The sequence below is a fragment of the Gossypium arboreum genome, chromosome 10 (assembly GCF_025698485.1).
Source record: "Gossypium arboreum isolate Shixiya-1 chromosome 10, ASM2569848v2, whole genome shotgun sequence".
NCBI classification, from domain to species: Eukaryota; Viridiplantae; Streptophyta; class Magnoliopsida; order Malvales; family Malvaceae; genus Gossypium; species Gossypium arboreum.
The window spans coordinates 129,893,385-129,914,525 of NC_069079.1; the positions used below are offsets into that span (position 1 = coordinate 129,893,385).

A 21,141-nucleotide genomic window follows, 5' to 3' on the forward strand; every position below is an offset into this window, starting at 1 on the left:
TCCGTTAACAATTTAACTAAGGATAGCGAAATAATATTTAATATTGATATAATTATTTGTCTTTAATATTAATATAAAACATTTTTTAATTACATATGGTGCGGTTTCTAATGTATAAACAAAATTATTTCTCTCATATGAGTGCTTAACAACTGTGTTGATTCATTTTTCAACCTACATTGTCAGGTTTATGTAAAATAACACAAATATTTTATGCTCCATATGCTATACCTTTTTTTTTTAAAAAAAATAACCCATATATTGATGTCCTTTACATGTCCCCAGAAGCTTCAACCCATGAAAAGAATATCCCACAATTATTTTTGAGTCGGATTATTTTTGACACAAACCTTAATAAAGGCTTACTCCTACAGCGCTTTCAAATCATCTCCAATTATTTTCTTTTTCTTATTTTCCATAAAGAGGAATTTAGTAAAAATCAGATCAGACACTTTCATGAAAGTTGCACAAAATTTGCAGATCACATTAATATTAACAAATTATACAAAATTCAAACAAAATCATATTAGCGATTAACTTTCATTAAGTTATTTTTATTGACTAATGTAAATATATTAGCCCTATTTAGCAATTGGTTGATAGTTGATAATTTGTTGTCGTAGCTGGTTTGATCAACTGATTCCATTAACTGTTTACTTAAAAGTGTTTGATAAATCTTAGTTGATAGCTGAAAGTTGATATGTATAAAATGAAAAATAAGGACATGACATAATTTATAGTTAAGTATTTATAATACTTTAGTTTTTATTAGGTAAAATTATTGAAATAAAATACTATTACCAAGAAATTAAAACATTCATTATGGAAATTAATTAGTGAATATTTTAAAATTTTAAATAAATAAACTTATTAAGTTCCTTATTTGCAAATATTAATCTTGTAGAAATTGATAAATATTAATAGCGTATCAATATAATTATAAACTATATTCTTAGTGATAATCATATTATGTTCTTAGTATGCAAATTAGTAATAATTAGGTTTAAGAGCATGTGACAAAGGGAGTAATTTTTGAGCAAGCATAATTAGATATGTCATTTCACATATCTCATTTCCAATCAACGGTGAAAAAAGTTGTTCATCCTTGCATTTTTTATTTTGAAAGTTTGAATTTAACAACTTCTTACATACCTCCATTCGCCAAATATTTCAACTATAGGGTTGATTACTTAATCCTCTATTTGTACCCAAATAAACTAAAAAAAAAAATTACAAACAAAATTGATTGTCTCATGTTCCACTATACTAATTTATCACTTTATTTAGTTATGCTCATCTACTTTTATTATTTCATGTCCAAAATGTATAACCCTTAATTTTTAACTTGTATCCAAACAACCTTTAACCTTTAATTTATTTATACATTCAATTCCAATATAAATTAACATTTCAATTGAAATAAGGGTTAGTTTAACATTCTATCTAGCATGGACATGGTTAAATAAGAAGAGAATTATGAGGAGGCATCATTTGAATTCTACATAAAAGATATCCTTCACGATGAAGAAGAAGATTACGAAGGAGAAGATTATCACGTAGAATACGGTTTCAAGGAAAAGCATATCCAGGTGGAGAGATGTGGTGTTCATGTATTTTACGTGGATGCAAAGAGTGATGCAGATGCTACTGAAAACAGACTTGCTGGGAACAAAAGAAGTTTTAGCCATGATGGTGAAGAAGGGGATGGAGGACTTAAAAGATTGAAATAGTTTGTATTTCTTTCCATCTTCGGCTCTGCTTTTGAGGAGTTTCAACTTCTCATTTATGTCATTCAAATACATAGGTAGCGGTCTCATTTTCATCTCTTTTTTTCATATTATCATCCATTTTTCAGTTTTTTCATATCATTTTTCATATTCCCATACTTTAATTTTCCACAATTATTAATAATAAATTTTCAACTTATAAATTAATGACAGAAAATGAATCTAAACTTGCTCTGCTTTATAAATTACTTGTCTTCTAGAAGGTGCTTTACCATACTGAACCATTGCAGTTCCACATTGCAAATGTTAAAAGCATAATTTATGAACAGAGAATTGGAAATTTGTTCAATAAATTTTGATAGTTGCTTTTTATTATTTTTTCTCATCTTCATTCCCCCGTTGTGTCTGTGTTGTTTTGTAGATATAGCATATATTGTCCAAGAAGGAAATTCTCCATATATATTAATTAATTTGGAGGAAAACTGAATGGCAACTAGAGATTTCAATACGGTAGCAACATGGTTCCTGTTTTGGAGTTGATAAAATATCCATAGGGGATTTTGGTGGGTACCAAAATTCAGATATTAAAATTCATACTTAATTCTTATTGACAGTTGACTTGTTATTGGTTGTTTTTTCTTTAATTCATAGGACCAACGGTGGATTCGATTCAGCTTCATTGTTTAGTTTCCAGCATTGGTGTCATATGGTATCTCAATGATATCTTAGAAAGATTGATTATTTGTGAGATTGGTTTTTCTTATATCCCTTGCTTTTGTGTTGATGTAAGACTAGGGAATGACAGATCTTTGAGAATGCCGCTGCTGAATTGGAGCTTTAGCCATACAAGGAGGAACACCTGAGCTGTTAGACCTTCAATTTGTTTTACTGAATGCTTGCTTTATACAAGTGTTTGAACTGATATTTGGTGACAATGCAAGTTGTCAACAGATTTGTGAACACAAATTCAAAGTAATCTTTTGAGGCCCATTCTGGCTTATGGCAATTCAATCTTGGTGAAGAAGTAAGTTACCTTTGACTTTGACTTATTATTATGATTTTAGGTTCATGTAATGATTTTCAGCATCCTCACCCTTTTTTCCCCATATTTATCAATGGGATTATATAAATCCAAAATTTGAAACAGATCTCAAAACTTGTGGGATGAACACATGGAGCTGGAGGTAACCTTTGACAGTTTTCATTCTCAAGCTAGATTGCGTTAGTTTCATGGTAGAGCCTTTGGAGTTGATATTCTCTTATCTTGGATTTTGATTATCATATCAGTTTTGGGTGAAATTTCTTTGTATGTTACTGCCTCTCATGTTGTTTGAGCATTGCAGTGAGGAGATATTAAGATTCATACTTGAACTCTTTTTGGCAGTTGACTTGTTATTGGTTGGTTTTGATTCATAGGATCAGTGGTGGACACTCTTCACCTTAATTGTTTAGGTTCCCCCATTGGTGCTCATGCCATGGGCTGTAAGTAGAGATTTAATGATATTATATCTCAATACTATCTGCGTTTTACTTCAATGATTTGTTTACCCATTGATTTATGTTTCATATTTCCTTTAAAAGTTAGTAAATATATATATATATATATATATATGTTTTCAGTTCATGATTTCTGATTTATATTCATGTTACATAAGGTAAACCTACCAACTATTCCCTATATAATCAACATATGTTTGAGATTGGTTAATCATATAACCTTTGCCTTTATATTGATCTAGGAGTAGGTGTTTTCTATTTGATGTGTTTTATTATTTTGAATTTTATGACTGTGATCTGTAGATTCCATAAAACATGGATGAAAGTCAAGCCGGACACAGATTCAAATACTCTACTGGAATTGAAGTTGCAGATTATGGGTAGTTTTGATGTCTTCTTTCTCACCAACAAATGATGTTCCCACAAAATTACTGGTTAAGGTGATAGTTGTGAATCAATGCAAAATCCACATTTATTGGTGTGCCCTTAATTTTGGATTTGGTAATGTGAAGGGAATAAAGATGGGAATGATTGATGTAAGGAAAGCAGATGAGGGAATAAATGACAGATGTTTGTAAGAAGTAAGCTTTTAAGATGTTGAATTTCTTCTACTGAATGATTTCTTTATATCGTGGTTGAACTGAGATATTGAAGCAGTACTGCAACTTATCAACAGAGTTTATCCCTTCAGAGGAAGCATATGCTCGTGGGTAAATTACTTTACTCATTTTGATTATTAGTATCCTCATCACCTCATGGCATTCTGTTCCCTGATTTATCTGTGGATTATATAAATGCATGCAAAATTTGGCAGAGTTGCTCTTATCTCAACTCAAGTTGAATGAAGACATGGAGCCTGGATGTCATTTTCAATGCCAACCGTATCACAGTTTTCATTCTCAAGCTAGATTGATGAGCTTTTATGTTTACCCCACAGATAACCCAACATAAACCCAACATAAACTAATATATACACTTAAAATAGGCTTATAACATGATTCTTTATATAGACTTAAAGTTTCCTATCTTAGTATTTATAAATAATGTAAGATATGGGTTTTATATAAATTTTGTAATTCCTTTGCCATTTGTTTTTAGGTAATATGAGATTTATTATCCTTCTAACTAACAAAATATTTAAGTTGAATTTAATTTCTAAAAACTAAACACAAAGGTTAATCTTTCTGCAACGATAAACACTAACAAAATATAATATCTAACATACTAAATGGTAATTATAAATTGGGGTTGTAATTCAACATTCTTTCTCAGCTTTCATCGTGTCAAATTAAAGCTTTCGAGCTTGTTGCCACATAAGCTTTTTATGAATAGGTATGCAACTTAAAATTTTAACATTGGCCTAATCTAATGTCTTATTGAAGGTGAAGATTATAGGTGTTTAATGTATACTCTTTTCACCACCACAAGAAAAAACAGTTCTAATCCACAGTAAAATAATAGATATAATTAATCAAAAGTTATATTATTCGATTTTTAAAAGAATTATAACTATTTAAATAATATTATTTAAAGAGTTATAATATTAAATAAATAATTATGTGTTTATTTTAAAGAAATTATTATTCAGAAAGACACCTATTGAAAGATGTATCTATAAAGAGACATGAAAATTCTTAGAAATAGAAATGGAATTTCATTTGGAAATCACACCAACAAATTCTAATATTATTTCTTTCCTTCCTTCATTTTCTAATATTATTAGATTATTCTATAAAGTATTACTGCAGAAATCTTTTGTAGAAATTAAGTTTCTTGTTATACATTGCTCAGTGTGTAGTGTACTATTCTCATCAGTGCAAAACGCAAATAGTCATTGGTTTCATTGTATCCTTGAGGTTAATTTGTTTGGAACTCATTTGCACATCGAAGATAAATAGGGGCGAATACAACCTTAAAGATATATAGAGGCTTGATACACGCCTTGGAGCCTTGTCCTATTTCTTCTTTTTTTCTGTTCGAGTTTCGTTTGTGTGTTCGAAATTTTTCACATCGGAGATTTGTACTAACAATCTGTAGATTTTTCTTGAAAATTCAGCAAAATTCCTAATTATGTAGCTTCGTGGAAAAAATAAAGATGACTCTTTACAGCTTGGTAGCTTAGTATTGATTTTTTTTTTTTAAATCAATAATGAAGATAAGATAAAAAGACAATATAATGTGAACTTAACATTGAGATGTGTGGGTCAGATAGTTCAGCTAATGAATACTCAAACAGTTATTTAACATACTAGACAAGAAAATACAAGATTCACTATGCAATTTATCAAAGCTCCACAAGCACATGTATTTTTTATTACCCTCAAAGATAATTGGCTAATCTCAAATCCTCGCCTACGCTTCACTACAAACATATTAAATTAAGTGGTTTTGAAATATAAGGATTAAATTTTAATTTTGAGAATATTCCGGATCGATAACGTGATTAATTATTTTGTTTAAAAATACTGACCTGATATTTTACTAGGTATACTTACTAATGTTATATCAAACTAATTAATGATAATATAAAGAGATTAAATTGTGTTATTTTAATGTTTAGAAACTAAATCTTAAATTTAAAAATAATATAAGTATCAAAATTAAAATTTAACTGTTTTTCAGTAAATTTTTTTATGGCGTTGGGGTTATTCAAGTCTTCGCCTATGCTTCAGCCGAACTTTAGAATTGGGTCCAAGATAAATTTTTGGATTTGCTTCATACGATTATTTATCTTAATAAACATAGAAAAAGTTAACTATGCCCTTATCTTCACTTCTCTCTCAATTTTTTTTTTGTTTATTTGAGTTACCTTTTACAAGATATTATATCACTTTGATTATAGTACGTACTAAAATTTTAATTTTAATTGAAATAGTTAACTCTCTTGTTTGAATTAACTAATGACAACATATAAGTAGAGAGATTATTTTTAAGTTAAAGGACTAAATCTCGAATTTGAGAATAGTAGGGGGACTCAAAATCAAAATTTGACCCTTTTCCAAATTGGCTAATTTCATGGATAGTGAAGTTTCTAAGAGGTTCACGGGGCCGGGTTATTTATATTTTTGAACAGTCCATCATAGTTCAATTCGGCTCGATTTGGTTCACATTTTTTATATAAATTTTTGTTTTAATTTTTAAGATTTATTTTGATAAAATAAGTTTTTGTTTCATGACTTTTAAACATTATTTGATAAATTTTAAACTCAATTTCATAAATATTTCTAAAATACAATAATTTTTCAAAACTTTTAAATTATTGTCACTATTTTAAATATAAAATATGTAATTTTATATCTTAAAAATTAAAATTAATTATATATTAAATAAAAAATAAAATTGATTCAATTTAATTTAATTTCAGATAATAATCGATTTTTAAAAAAAAACAAGCAAACAAATAAAATTACATCAAACTAAATTGATCAAAAGCATCGTTAACTTTATCTTGATTTAGAATATTTAAAAAATTACGAGAGACTTTATTATAAAACTGTAAACTTATGCTCTCATCTAAGCTCAATTAATCGTGATTTTTAAATTTATATTTTATTAATCGCTCAAATAAGAATCATTTTGGGTTTGATGGACCCATCATCAAAACACTCTGACTTTTGTCAGTTAAAGATAAAAAGGGCAATTGATTCTCGGGTGGTGTTCAATCTCTTTCCCTTTTAATAAAAAGATACCAAAGATTATGCATATTTTACACTTGTTCTTCTTAGAATAATACCACAACCCAAGCAAAACTCACTAGCTATATTTTTCTCTCTTTTGCTTCAATACTCTTCCATGGCTTCTTCTTCTTCTTCTACTCTAATGAAGTATCATGTTTTCTTGAGCTTCAGAGGTGAAGACATGCGCCTTAATTTCACCACTCACTTACTTCAAGCTTTGAAAGACGAGGGACTTGATGTTTTCTTCGATGAAGAAAAACTGGAAAGGGGGGACCAGCTTTCACAAGCACTTTCTCGAGCAATTGCAGTCTCAAATATCTCAATCATCGTTTTGTCTGCAGACTATGCCTCTTCGCAATCATGCTTGGTTGAACTCTCTGACATCATGGACCGGTATAGCGTCGAACAACAAATTGTTTTTCCTATATTTTACCATGTTAAGCCCTCTGATGTGGAGAATATTGATGGGAGTTTTAAGAAATCCTTTGATGAGCATGAAACAAGGAGGTCAGTTGATGAAGTGAAACAATGGAAAACTGCTTTTGCTGAAGTTGGTAAATTACAAGGGTGGCATGTAGATGGAAGCATGTCGGATAGGTAACTATATTTGTCTCATCTCCTTATATTTGACTTTTTTTTATGGATTTCATATATTTACTTCTTCCATGATTTGCTAGACCTGAAACCCAATACATCAAGGATATTGTTGCGTATGTTATGCAAAAGTTGATGAAGCATCAAGTTTTCTTAAGCTTAGGTGAAGACACACGCCTCAACTTCTCCAATCACCTAGCCAATGCTTTGGAAAAAGTAGGAATTAATGTCTTCCCCGATAACGAAACACTGAAAAAAGGAGAGAAGCTTCTACCAACATATTCTCGAGCAATTTCGGCCTCAAATCTCTCAATCCTCGTTTTATCTAAAGCCTATGCTTCTTCAAAATCATGCTTAGGTGAACTTTCTGACATCATGGATCGCAAGCACAATCCCACTGACAAACAAATTGTTCTTCCCGTCTTTTACCATGTTGATCCTTCCGATGTGCGAAATAGTGGTGGGCATTTTAAGACATCCTTCGAAGAGCATGAATCAGAGCAACCAGCTGATAGAGTACAACAATGGAAAACTGCTTTTGCAGAGGTCGGTAAATTAAAAGGGTGGCATATAGAAGGAGGCAAATTTGACAGGTAACTATATTTTTCTCATCTTGTTATATTCAACTTATATTTGTTTTAGATTTCATATTTACTGGTTTATATATATATTTTTTTCTAGACCTGAAACCCAGTACATTAAAGATGTTGTTGAATATGTTATAAAAAAGTTGACGAATATTAAGTCTGGAAGTGCTTCAGAAGAATTGGTTGGAATAGATGATCAGAAAAGGACGATTTTGAAGCTGATTAAGCAAAAAGACTGTCGTGTAATAGGATTTTGGGGAATGGGTGGTCAAGGCAAAACAACCCTTGCTGAGGCTGTATATAAAAAAATCTCTTTAGAGTTTGAAAGTTGTTGCTTTCTCCAAAATGTTAGAGAGGAAATAGAAAAACAGGGGAAGAAATCTTTACGAAATGAACTTCTTTCGAAATTATTGAAGTCAGATGTTGATATAGACACCCCCTCTATAGGATCCATTTAACTCAAGAGAGGCTCAACAATAAGAAAGTACTTATTGTCCTTGATGATATTAGTGACCCAAACCAAATAGATTTTATGGGTGTTAAACATTCGGGCTCTGGAAGTAAAATCATTATAACATCTAGAGAGAAACAAGTGCTTAAGAGTGGAGGAGCTGACACAATACATGAGGTGAAAGCATTAAATGAGAATGATTCTCTTCAACTTTTTTCTACCTTTGCATTTAAGCAGTTGAATCCTGAAGTTGATTTTCGAGATCTATCATGCAAGTTTATGAAGTACGCCCAAGGCAGTCCACTTGCTCTTAGAGTTTTGGGTTGTAATTTATATGGAAGGACTATAAATGATTGGGAAAGTGAGATGGAGAAGCTAGGGGACTATTCCCACCCCGAAATTTTTGTTGTTTTGAAAAGTAGTTATGATGGGCTTGGTATGGTAGAGAAGAATATATTTCTTGACATTGCATGCTTCTTTAAAGGGGAACCCATAAAAAGAATAAAACATGTTCCAAGTTGTTATCGGGGTGTAGAGGATGCAATAAGCAAATTGGTCAGCAAGTGCCTAATTAATATCTCATCTGCAGATATAATATCCATGCATGATATGCTTGAAGAGTTGGGAAAAGATATTATTCGCCAAAAATCTAAAACGCCTGGAAAGTGCAGGAGGCTATGGAGTCATGAACACATTAAACGAGTGCTCAAATATAATCAAGTAAGCATTACTTTTATTCATATTCTTTTTTTTTTTAATATGCTTTAATGAGATACTATTATGTGGTTCAACATCACTATATAAATCTATACATTTCGTATTGTATCAAATATTATCTCTTTTAATAGTATTTTAAAAAATAAAATATTTATTGTCTTATTGGCTTAAGTATAATGTAAAATCTGGTCAAGGTTTAAGGCTTAGTTAAATATATTATGCGTTGATTTGAAAAAAAAAAACACTTTTAGAATGGAATATCCATAAATTTCTCCATGCTCATATTTGATAAATTGATTTTTGTTTTCAGGACACGGATCGAATTCAAGGAATGAAGTTAAACATGTCACATATGGATAAACTACTATTATGCCCTTTTGTTTTTGAAAACATGACTAATCTTAAATATATCATCTTCTATTCTCCTAATATTTTTTGGTGGGTAAATGATAAAAAATTATATACAAATCAAGTTGATATTGTATCTTTTCCTGATGAGCTAAAGTATCTTCGATGGGATGATTACCCTTGTAAATCTTTACCATCAAGTTTTAATCCAAAAAACCTTGTGGTATTGAAATTACCACATGGAAACATGGAACAACTTTGGGATGGACATCAGGTATGTATACTTTTATACTTTCTTCATTTGGGAATTTTTTTTTTAAGAAAAGAAATTTATAATTAATATAGCATTTAATTATATGATAATATATTTTATTAAAATTATATATATATTTCATCTTCATGGTGGGTGTATTAATACACCCAAAACATCAAATATAAATTTTATTTTGATAGTCTTAAAATAAGTAAATGATGCTCTAAAGTAATGAAACTACTTTTGTTCTCATCATGTGCAGGATCTTGTTAATTATTATTTTTATTTTTATTGTCTAAAGTAAGTAGATGATACTTAAAAGTGATATAATTATTTTTATATATATTTTTCTTTTGCACAGAACCTTGTTAATTTAAGGGAAATTGACGTTTCAAATTGCAAGAATTTAAGGAAGCTGCCTAATCTTTCCGAAGCCATCAACCTTGAACTCCTTTGTTGCAATGGCTGTAAAAGTTTGGTTGAATTTTGGATTGAAGATGGTCATACCGTATGTGTGCTTTCATACTTTTTTTATTTAAGAATTCTTTAAGAAAAAAATTATAATTTAGCGTATCAAATAATTATATGATGACATCTTATTTAAAGTTTTTAAAAATAAATATGAAATATTTTATTTTATATAAATTAGTGGCATGGTTTGATGTATTAATTGTGGGTTAGTTTTCACACCTAATACATCAAATATGAATTTTATTTTTCGTAGTATTATAATTATTTATTTCCTTTTCATTTGTTACTATTTAAAGTAAGTAATTGATACTTAAAAGTAACAAAAATATTTTTTCTATATAGGACCTTGTTAATTTAACATAATTCAACTTGATGGGTGCGTGAATTTAAAAAGATTCATAATCTATCAAGAGCCATCAACCTTGAAATCATTGATTGCACTAACTGTAAAAGTTTAATTGAACTTTGGAATGAAGATGATCATATGGTATATGTTTTCAATTTTTTTGAAAAAATGATTTATAATTTTATGTATTAAATATTCATATGATAACATTTTATTTAAAGTTTTTAAAAATAAATATAAAAGATTTTATTTTATTTAGATAAATGACATCGTTTAATTTATTAATTGTGGGTGAATTTTCACTCCCGATAGTCAAATATAAATTTTATTTTTATAATATTATAATTATTTATTTTTTATTTTTTATTGCCTAACACAAATAGTTGACGCTTAAAAGTAATACAATTATTTTTTCTATACAGGCCCTGTTAATTTAACCGCAATTTACTTTGATAAGTGCTTGAATTTAATGAAGATACGTAATTTTTCAAGAGCCATCAACCTTGAAATTCTTGATTGCTCTCACTGTAAAAGTTTAGTTGAACTTTAGAATGAAGATGATCATATGGAATGTGTTTTCATATTTATTTGAAAAAATGATTTATAATTTGATGTATCAAATATTTATATGATAACATTTTATTTAAAGTTTTAAAAATAAATATAAAAGATTTTATTTTATTTAGATAAATAAGATCGTTTGATTTATTAATTGTGGGTGAATTTTCACGCTTGATATGTCAAATATAAATTTTATTTTTTATAGTATTATAATTATTTATTTTCTTTTTATTTTTACTGCCTAACATAAATAGTTGATGCTTAAAAGTAATACAATTATTTTTCTATACAGGCCTTGTTAATTTAAGGAAAATTTACTTTGAGGGGTGCGTGAATTTAAGGAAGATACCTAACCTTTCAAGAGCCATCAACCTTGAAATCTTTAATTTCTCTGGCTGCCAAAGTTTGGTTGAACTTTGGAATGAAGATGATCATATGGTATGTGTTTTCATATTTATTTGAAAAAATGATTTATAATTTATAATTTGATGTATCAAATATTTATATGACAACATTTTATTTAAAGTTTTAAAGAATAAATATAAAAGATTTTACTTTATTTAGATAAATGACATCTTTGATTTATTAATTGTGGATGAATTTTCACGCTGATCGTCAAATATAAATTTTATTTTTATTCTATTATAATAATTTATTTTCTTTTCATTTTTACTGTCTAACATAAATAGTTGATGCTTAAAAGTAATACAATTATTTTTTCTATACAGGGCCTTGTTAATTTAAGGCAAATTTGCTTTCGTGGGTGTGTGAATTTAAGGAAGATACCTAATTTTTCAAGATCCATCAACCTTGAAGTCCTTGATTGCTCTAACTGCAAAAGTTTGGTTGAACTTTGGAATGAAGATGATCATATGGTATGTGTTTTCATATTTATTTCGAAAAAAGTGATTTATAATTTGATGTATCAATTATTTCTATGATAACATTTTATTTAAAGCTGTTAAAAAATAAATATAAAATATTTTACTTTATTCAGATAAATGACATCGTTTGATTTATTTTCACACCGATACATCAAATATAACTTTTATTTTTTACAGTATTATAATTATTTATTTTCTTTTCATTTTTACTACCTAACGTAAATAGTTTATGCTTAAAAGTAATACAATTATTTTTTCCATACAGGGCCTTGTTAATTTAAGGCAAATTTGCTTTGCTGGGTGCGTGAATTTAAGGAAGATACCTAATTTTTCAAAAGCCATCAACCTTAAAGTCCTTGATTGCTCAAACTGCAAAAGTTTGGTTGAACTTTGGAATGAAGATAATCAGATGGTATGTGTTTTATATTTATTTTGAAAAAAAATGATTTATAATTTGATGTATCAAATATTTATATGATAACATTTTTTAAAGTTTTTAAAAATATATATAAAAGATTTTATTTTATTTAGGTAAATGACATCATTTGATTTATTAATTGTGGGTGAATTTTCACGCCCAATACGTCAAATATAAATTTTTATTATTTTATAGTATTATAATTATTTATTTTCTTTTCATTTTTTACTGCCTAACATAAATAGTTGATGCTTAAAAGTAATACAATTATTTTTTTCTATACAGAACCTTGTTAATTTATGGCAAATTTGCTTTCGTGGGTGCGTGAATTTAAAAAAGATACATAATTTTTCAAGAGCCATCAACCTTGAATTTCTTGATTGCTCTAACTGCAAAAGTTTGGTTGAACTTTGGAATGAAGGTGATCATATGGTATGTGTTTTCATATTTATTTGAAAAAATTATTTATAATTTGATGTATCAAATATTTATATGATAACATTTTATTATAGTTTTAAAAATAAATATAAAAGATTTTATTTTATTTAGGTAAATAACATCGTTTGATTTATTAATTGTGCGTGAATTTTCACTTTGATACATCAAATATAAATTTTTATTTTTTACAGATATTATAATTATTTATTTTATTTTCATTTTTTACTACCTAACGTAAATAGTTGATGCTTAAAAGTAATACAATTATTTTTTCTATACAGGCCTTGTTAATTTAAGGCAAATTTGCTTTACTGGGTGCGTGAATTTAAGGAAGATACCTAATTTTTCAAAAGCCATCAACCTTGAAGTCCTATATTGCTCTAACTGCAAAAGTTTGGTTGAACTTTGGAATGAAGATGATCATATGGTATATGTTTTTATATTTATTTCGAAAAAAGATGATTTATAATTTGATGTATCAAATATTTATATGATAACATTTTATTTAAAGTTTTTAAAAATATATATAAAAGATTTTATTTTATTTAGGTAAATAACATCGTTTGATTTATTAATTGTGGGTGAATTTTCACGCCCGATACATCAAATATAAATTTTTTTTTTTACAGTATTATAATTATTTATTTTCTTTTCATTTTTTACTACCTAACGTAAATAGTTGATGCTTAAAAGTAATACAATTATTTTTTCTATACAGGGCCTTGTTAATTTAAGGCAAATTTGCTTTGCTGGGTGCGTGAATTTAAGGAAGATACCTAATTTTTCAAAAGCCATCAACCTTAAAGTCCTTGATTGCTCTAACTGCAAAAGTTTGGTTGAACTTTGGAATGAAGATGATCATATGGTATGTGTTTTATATTTATTTCAAAAAAATGATTTATAATTTGATGTATCAAATATTTATATGATAACATTTTATTTAAAGTTTTTAAAAAATATATATAAAAGATTTTATTTTATTTAGGTAAATGACATCGTTTGATTTATTAATTGTGGGTGAATTTTCTGCCTAATCGTCAAATATAAATTTTTATTTTTATAGTATTATAATTATTTTTTTTCATTTTTACTGCCTAACATAAATAGTTGATGCTTAAAAGTAATACAATTATTTTTTTCTATACAGGGCCTTGTTAATTTAAGACAAATTTACTTTCGTAAGGTGCGTGAATTTAAAAAGATACATAATTTTTCAAGAGCCATCAACCTTGAAGTCCTTGATTGCTCTAACTGCAAAAGTTTGGTTGAATTTTGGAATGAAGATGATCATATGATATGTGTTTTCATATTTATTTCAAAAAATTATTTATAATTTGATGTATCAAATATTTATATGATAACATTTTATTTAAAGTTTTTAAAATAAATATAAAAGATTTTATTTTATTTAGGTAAATGACATCGTTTGATTTATTAATTGTGGGTGAATTTTCACGCCCGATACATCAAATATAAATTTTATTTTTTACAGTATTATAATTATTTATTTTCTTTTCATTTTTACTACCTAACGTAAATAGTTGATGTTTAAAAGTAATACAATTATTTTTTCTATACAGGGACTTGTTAATTTAAGGCAAATTTGCTTTGCTGGGTGCGTGAATTTAAGGAAGATACCTAATTTTTCAAAAGCCATCAACCTTGAAGTCCTTGATTGCTCTAACTGCAAAAGTTTAGTTGAACTTTGGAATGAAGATGATCATATGGTATGTGTTTTATATTTATTTGAAAAAATAATTTATAATTTGATGTATCAAATATTTATATGATAACATTTTATTTAAAGTTTTTAAAAATAAATATAAAAGATTTTATTTTATTTAGAAGAATGACATTGTTTGATTTATTAATTGTGAATAAATTTTCACGCCCGATATGTCAAATATAAATTTTTATTTTTTATAATTTTATAATTATTTTTTATTTTTATTAACTAAAATAAATAATTGATACTTAAAAGTAATACAATTATTTTTTGTATACAGTCCCTTGTTAAGTTAAAGGAAATTCGCTGTGGTGGGTGCGAGTCTCTTGTTAAGTTAAAGGAAATTCGCTGTGGTGGGTGCGTGAATTTAAGGAAGATACCTAATCTATCAGGAGCCATCAACATTAAACTCCTTGATTGTTCTAACTGTGAAAGTGTGGTTGAACTTCCCTGCCTCAATCAGTTGGCATCTCTTGCTGAGCTTCTACTTTATGGATGTTCTCTTCTCAAGAAGTTTCCTCAAGTCCCAAGTCACTTTATTTCTTTAAATTTATCAGGAACCGGAATAGAAGAAGTGCCTGATTCAATTAAGAATCTCCACAAACTTGAAACTTTGCTGTTGGGGAAGTCGCAGGTAAAAAAGGTATCGATCAAGTTGGAATTCCTTCGTGAATTGGATCTTAGTGGTTGCCCAATTACAGAACTGCCTTTCGACTCTCTATGTAATCTTCAGCACTTAAATATGAGTGGCTCAGCGGTTAAAAATGTATCAATCAAGTTGGAATCTCTTCGTTATCTGCATCTTAGTGGTTGCCCAATGGTCGAATTACTCTCAGAGCTTCCACCATATCTGGAAGTCTTGAGTGTAAATGACTGCAAATCGTTAGAAAAAGTATCCTTTGCAGATCAAAATTTAAATCAGTTTGATTCTTTAGATGATGAGTTTTGAATAAATCATGAATTTTTGATGCAATTCCATAATTGCTTCAACTTGAATCAAGAGTCAACTAAAAACATTGAGGCAAATGCCATGCTCAAAATTGGATCCCTAGCTAAGGAATGGGCAGCGACATATGGTAGGAAATACTTTCGTGATAACCCTCAAAATTTGATTTGTTGTTTCCCAGGGAACGAAATTTCAGCAAATAAGTTCAATTATGGGAGCTTGAATTCTTCCTTAAGTTTGAAGATAGCCCCAAATGGGGGTAGTAGGAGTAGATTTTTGGTTTTTGCTATCTTCCTTGTGGCTAAACTCGCTCACCGCCATGACTTTCTACATCTTCTATGTAGTTGTGAGTACCAACTTACAGCCGCTGGTGGTGGCAATGGTGGAGGTGGTTGTGAAAATTTCAGAAGTGAGGTATCTTTCTTCAGTCTTTTTGAGCCAGATAAGTACATGGGTTATCACGTGTTTATTCTATCTAGCATCGACATGGTTATAGAAGACAAGAATTATGAGGAGGCATCGTTCAAATTCTACATCAGACATTTGGATTTTAGAACAGAAGGAGAAAAGTATATCAAGGTGGAGAGATGTGGTGTCCATGTTTTTTACGTGGATAAAAAGAGTGATTTAGATGCTACTGAAAAGAGAGTTGCTGGGAACAAAAGAAGCTTTAGCCATGATGGTGAAGAAGGGGATGGAGGACTTAAAAGATTGAAATAGTTTGTATTTCTTTCCATCTTTGGCCATCTTTGGCTCAGCTTTTGAGGAATTTCAACTTCTCAATTATGTCACCCAAGTGCATAGGTAGGGGTTTCATTTTCATCTCAATTTTTCATATTATCATATATTTTTCAATTTTTTCATTTCATTTTTCATATTGCCATAGTTTTGTTTTCCACCATTGTTAATAGTAAATTCTCAACTTATAAATTAATGACAGCAAATGAAGTGCTTTAATTAAATAAAACCGACCAGGATGAATCTAACTTGCTCTGCTTTATAAATTACTTGTGTTTTAGAAGGTGCTTTACCATACTGAAACCTTGTAATTCTACATTGTAAATGTTAAAAGCATAATTTATAAACATAAAAATCAGAAATTTGTTCAAAAGTTTGTGATTGTTGCTTCTTATTATTACTTTCTCATCTTCATTCCCCTGTTGTGTCTGTGTTCTTAAAATTTAGATATTAAAATTCATATTTAATTCTTATTGACAGTTGACTTGTTATTGGTTGGTTTTTTTAATTCATAGGACCAGTGGTGGACTCGATTCAGCTTCATTGTTTAGTTTCCAGCATTGGTGTCATCTGGTATCTCAATACTTGCTGCATTTTCCTTCAATGACATCTAGAGTCATTAGAAAGATTGGTTATTTATGCTACTGCTGAATTGGAGCTTTAGCCATATAAGGAGGAGCAACTGAACTGTAAGAGCTTCAATTTGTTTTGCTGAATGCTTGCTTTATACAAGTTGTAGTGGGCCAAATTTGCCCGAGCCCACTAGAAACCCAAATATATATAATAAATAAATAAATAAATATATATTAAACCCAACAAATATTATAACAGTCCATTAATGTCCTATTACAAGCCCAAAGACCCAAAACAGTCCCTCTAGCCCAAATCTAGTGGCCCAATACCTAAAATGAGCCCAAACGGCCCGAAAGCCAAGGTAAGTTTCCGCAAACCCTAGGGCAGAAGGGGTCCTCACGCCGCAGCCTTCACGAGCAGCAACCACAACAGCACAGCCCTCGCTCCGTACTCCTCACGCCAAGCGCCAGCACGATCCCCGTACACGCACCCGTACCTACAAACCAACAAGGCAGACACAACAGCAAATGCAAACAAAAGAAAAAAACATTGTATTTTGATTTATTTTTTCTTTCTTTTTCGGCTATAAAGCCGGGATCTCTAATCATTGTAAAGGTTACGAACGGACGCAATACAACAAAGAAATAGAAAAAGCAGAAATCACGAAACAAGAGGTGATTTTTCAAGTCTGTTCATTCTTTTATTTTTCTCCTCATTTTTGCTTGCGATTTCAGCATGAAAGAAAGAGATATTTGAAACGACACCGATGAACACCCAAGTATTTCGAAAATAAGGAGATTCGGGCGAGGGTCGAATGTTTTTCTTTGAATTTTTGCTTCATTTTTTTGTTTTCTTTCAAGAGTGAAATGCGATTTAAAGATTTATTTTTTTTTAAAAAAAATGGAAAGGGAAAGGAGTGGCTCACCAGATCTCCGTGGTTGCGACCTCCGTCGGCAGAGTCTGGTGGTTCGCGTCGTCGGCTATCGAACTGACGGCGGTCTGGCTGCTGTATGTAGAGCCAAACCCTAGCAGAGCAAGGGTTCTCCTTCCTTTTCTTTTTCACCTGCGTTTGGAAAATGAAATAGGAAAAGAAAGGTTTTAAATAACCTATTAATAAAACGGCGCCGTTTGTATTAAGAAAGGTCCGCGCGTCGACCCGTTTAGCAGGCCGGATCAGTGCCCTTTCTCCTGAAATGGGGAATTTGCGTAGAGGATCCTCCCCTTGTGCATGTGTATCCGATTGATCCTTATTTCCTTTTCCTTTTTTTTTTTTTAATTTAGCTCTTCAATTCGCGCGCGTGTTCATTTGAATCCGCGATACTGCACAGCGTTTTGAGGCTTGGAATAATTCCAATTTTAGTCCTCATATATTGGTGCACGTTACACGACGGTCCCCTTTGTTATTTTATTAGCTGATTTCATTTATAATTTGTCCCTTTTATTTCAATTCTATTCTGATTGAGTCTCCCCCCTTTTATTTATTTATTCATTCTATGGTTCATTATCCTTTTTAAAAGACACGTTCAACATTTTATCCTTGTTTACTTACCTTTTCTTTATATCATAAGTTATTTTAATTATTTTGTTTTTCAAATCACTATTGTAAATGTTTTCTTTATACACTATTACACGTACATATTTATTCTTTGTTTTAAATTTGATTTGATTTTATATATAGTTATTATCAACCTTATATTATTTTTATGTATATGATCTCTTAAATTTATCCTTATATTTTATCATATGATCCTACATAATATATCTCCTAAATCATTATTATCGTAAGTGTATATATATTTATTAATGTCTAAGTTTAATCTATATATACATCTCTAAATTTATACATTTTATACATATAGTTTTCTTACATATATAAGCATGTTCTTAAATATGTTATATATAATTTATGACAAAATTAATTTAATTCTATGCACATTTTAAGTCTTATGCTAATTTATTTTATAAAGTTCCTTTTAAATTTACCTATATATATCTTTATGTATACAAGTTGTTTTTAGAACACATTTTATCACATTGTTTTGATTTAGAATCTCATATTTTAATACTATTTTTATATTTTTATACATTATTTAAATTCTTCTTTGTTGCGCGTACCTTTTCTAAAACACCTTGCATGTTATTTAACTTTAAAAATCCCTATTCTATAATGTACATTCGAACAATAATATACCTCTAGTTTTTCATGCAAATTTGTCAGTCCATGTCTTATGTGCCCATTTACGCGTCGTTATTTTAAAATAGTTTTATATCGTACTATTTCTTTGATTTGCATCTTGTTTGTGTCTAATATTAATCATTTTATTTCCCATGCATGTTATCGTTGCATTATTCATTTATTCATTGTTTCATAGTATTTATTCTCCATGCATTATTGCAATCGGATTACACTTTTAGGTTAGCTATTTTTAATTATTAGTTTGTTAGTCGATAGTATCTCATATATGTCAATTATCTCATCTCACCGTTTTCATTTGGTTTTTGAAATGTGGTTTTATAAAATCCAAGTTTTATGATTAATTTCGCTTAATAAAAAAATGTATTAATACGTTTTAAGCTAGTTTATAAGTATTCACTTAAAAATTCTTTAAAACGAAGACGAGATTCGATGTTTGGCAATTCACGGAATAATGCCCTAACGTGTTGGGTTGCAATTTCGCGTTTGCTCAAAATGATCGAATATCCTTTCAAAATTTCACTCATGCCTTTTTCAAAATTTTTTTAAAACGAAGGCAATATTCGGCGTTTGACAATTCGGGAATCACGCCCTATCGTGTTGGGTTGTGATTTCTCGTTTGTTCAAAACAATCGAATATTCCTTTAGGTTTTCACTCATGCTTATTAAAAACCTTTCAAAACAAGGGATGTTCGATGTTTGGCGATTTGAGAATCGTGCCCTATCGTGTTGGGTTGCACTTTCTCATTTCTTCAAAATAATCGAACATCCCTTCAGAATTTCATTCGTGTTTTCTAAGGAGAGGCAATGTTCAATGTTTGGAAATTCGAGGAATCGTGCCCTACTGTGCTGGGTTTCAGTTTTTTGTTGGACTAAATAGTTGAGCACCCTTTTGAAATTTTCTAATTATAAACTTTCGGAAGTCGAAACAGGAAGATTTTGGCAACAAACTCAGACTTCCCAAAGAAAAAGAACCACATTTCAAAAACATCTTTAAATTTTAGACATAAGGACAGTATTTAATCGATTTGGTACCAATTTTGGGCATAGTGAGGGTGCTAATCCTTCATCATACGTAACCGACTCCCGAGCCCATTTTCTAAAATTTTCGTAGACCAGAGTCATTGTTTTAGTGAATTGCAAATGTTTTATAACCCAATTCTTAGGTGATCCGATCACACCAATAAAGGACCGGTGGCGACTCCATATTTTCATTTTTTAAAAAGTCGATTCCCCCTATTTTTTAAAAAAAAAAAATTTAAATGAAAGGGGTGGTTTCGACACAAGTGTTTTAACTGATATTTGGTGACAATGCAAGTTGTCAACAGATTTGTGAACACAACTTCAAAGTAATCTTTTGAGGTCCTTTCTGGGTTCTGGCAATTCAGTCTTGGTGAAGAAGTAAGTTACCATTGACTTTGACTTAATTATAATGATTTTAGGTTCATATAATGATTTTCAGCATCCTCACCATTTTTCTCCCATATTTATCAATGGGATTATATAAATCCAGAATTTGCAAGAGATCTCTAAACTTGTAGGATGAACACATGGAGCTAGATGCAACCTTCGGCAGTTTTCATTCTCAAGCTAGATATGGTATGAAAAAACGGCGTGATAACTTTCAAAGTTTGATATGTTGTTTCCCAGGAAACAAAATTTCAGCAAATAAATTCAAGTGTCAGAACATGAATTCTTCCTTAAGTTTGAAGATAGCCCCAAAAGGGGGTAGTGGGAGCAGATTTTTGGTTTTTGCTATATACCTTGTGGCTAATCTCACTCACTGTCATTGCATTAGTAATGTTGGATGTATTTGTGAGTACCAACTTACAACCGCCGATGGTGGTTATGAAAAGTTCGAAAGTAAGATATCTTTCTTGGGTGCTTCTGAGTCAAAGAAGTGCACGGGTGATCACGTGTTTATTCTATCTAGCATCAAAATGGTTAAAAGAGACCAGAATTATGAGGAGGCATCATCTGAATTCTATATCAGAA

The 21,141-nt window shown here is 29.7% G+C and overlaps 2 protein-coding genes across 3 annotated transcripts; both read left to right on the forward strand.

Moving 5' to 3' along the window:
- The first annotated feature begins 6,917 nt into the window (after nt 1-6,917).
- On the forward strand, nt 6,918-9,866 carry LOC108471785 (disease resistance protein RUN1-like). 2 transcript variants are annotated; one of them, XR_008272683.1, is made up of 4 exons: nt 6,918-7,498; nt 7,579-8,088; nt 9,123-9,253; nt 9,561-9,866. XR_008272683.1 is itself a non-coding variant. In XM_017773353.2 (3 exons), the coding sequence occupies exons 1-3, from the start codon at nt 7,017-7,019 to the stop codon at nt 8,538-8,540; spliced, it is 1,356 nt and encodes a 451-aa protein (XP_017628842.1). In that variant the 5' UTR covers nt 6,918-7,016; the 3' UTR covers nt 8,541-9,248. The 2 variants fall into 2 exon arrangements, 1 of the variants encoding a protein (XP_017628842.1); XM_017773353.2 differs by lacking the exon at nt 9,561-9,866 and having other exon boundaries at nt 8,177-9,248.
- LOC108471784 (protein SUPPRESSOR OF npr1-1, CONSTITUTIVE 1-like) lies at nt 9,846-18,023 on the forward strand. The gene is made up of 8 exons (XM_053020377.1): nt 9,846-9,872; nt 10,213-10,359; nt 11,958-12,104; nt 12,379-12,525; nt 13,688-13,834; nt 14,550-14,696; nt 14,976-16,445; nt 16,895-18,023. Exons 1-7 carry the CDS (start codon nt 9,846-9,848, stop codon nt 15,642-15,644), a joined length of 1,431 nt encoding a protein of 476 aa, XP_052876337.1. The 3' UTR covers nt 15,645-16,445; nt 16,895-18,023.
- The last annotated feature ends 3,118 nt before the right edge of the window (nt 18,024-21,141 follow it).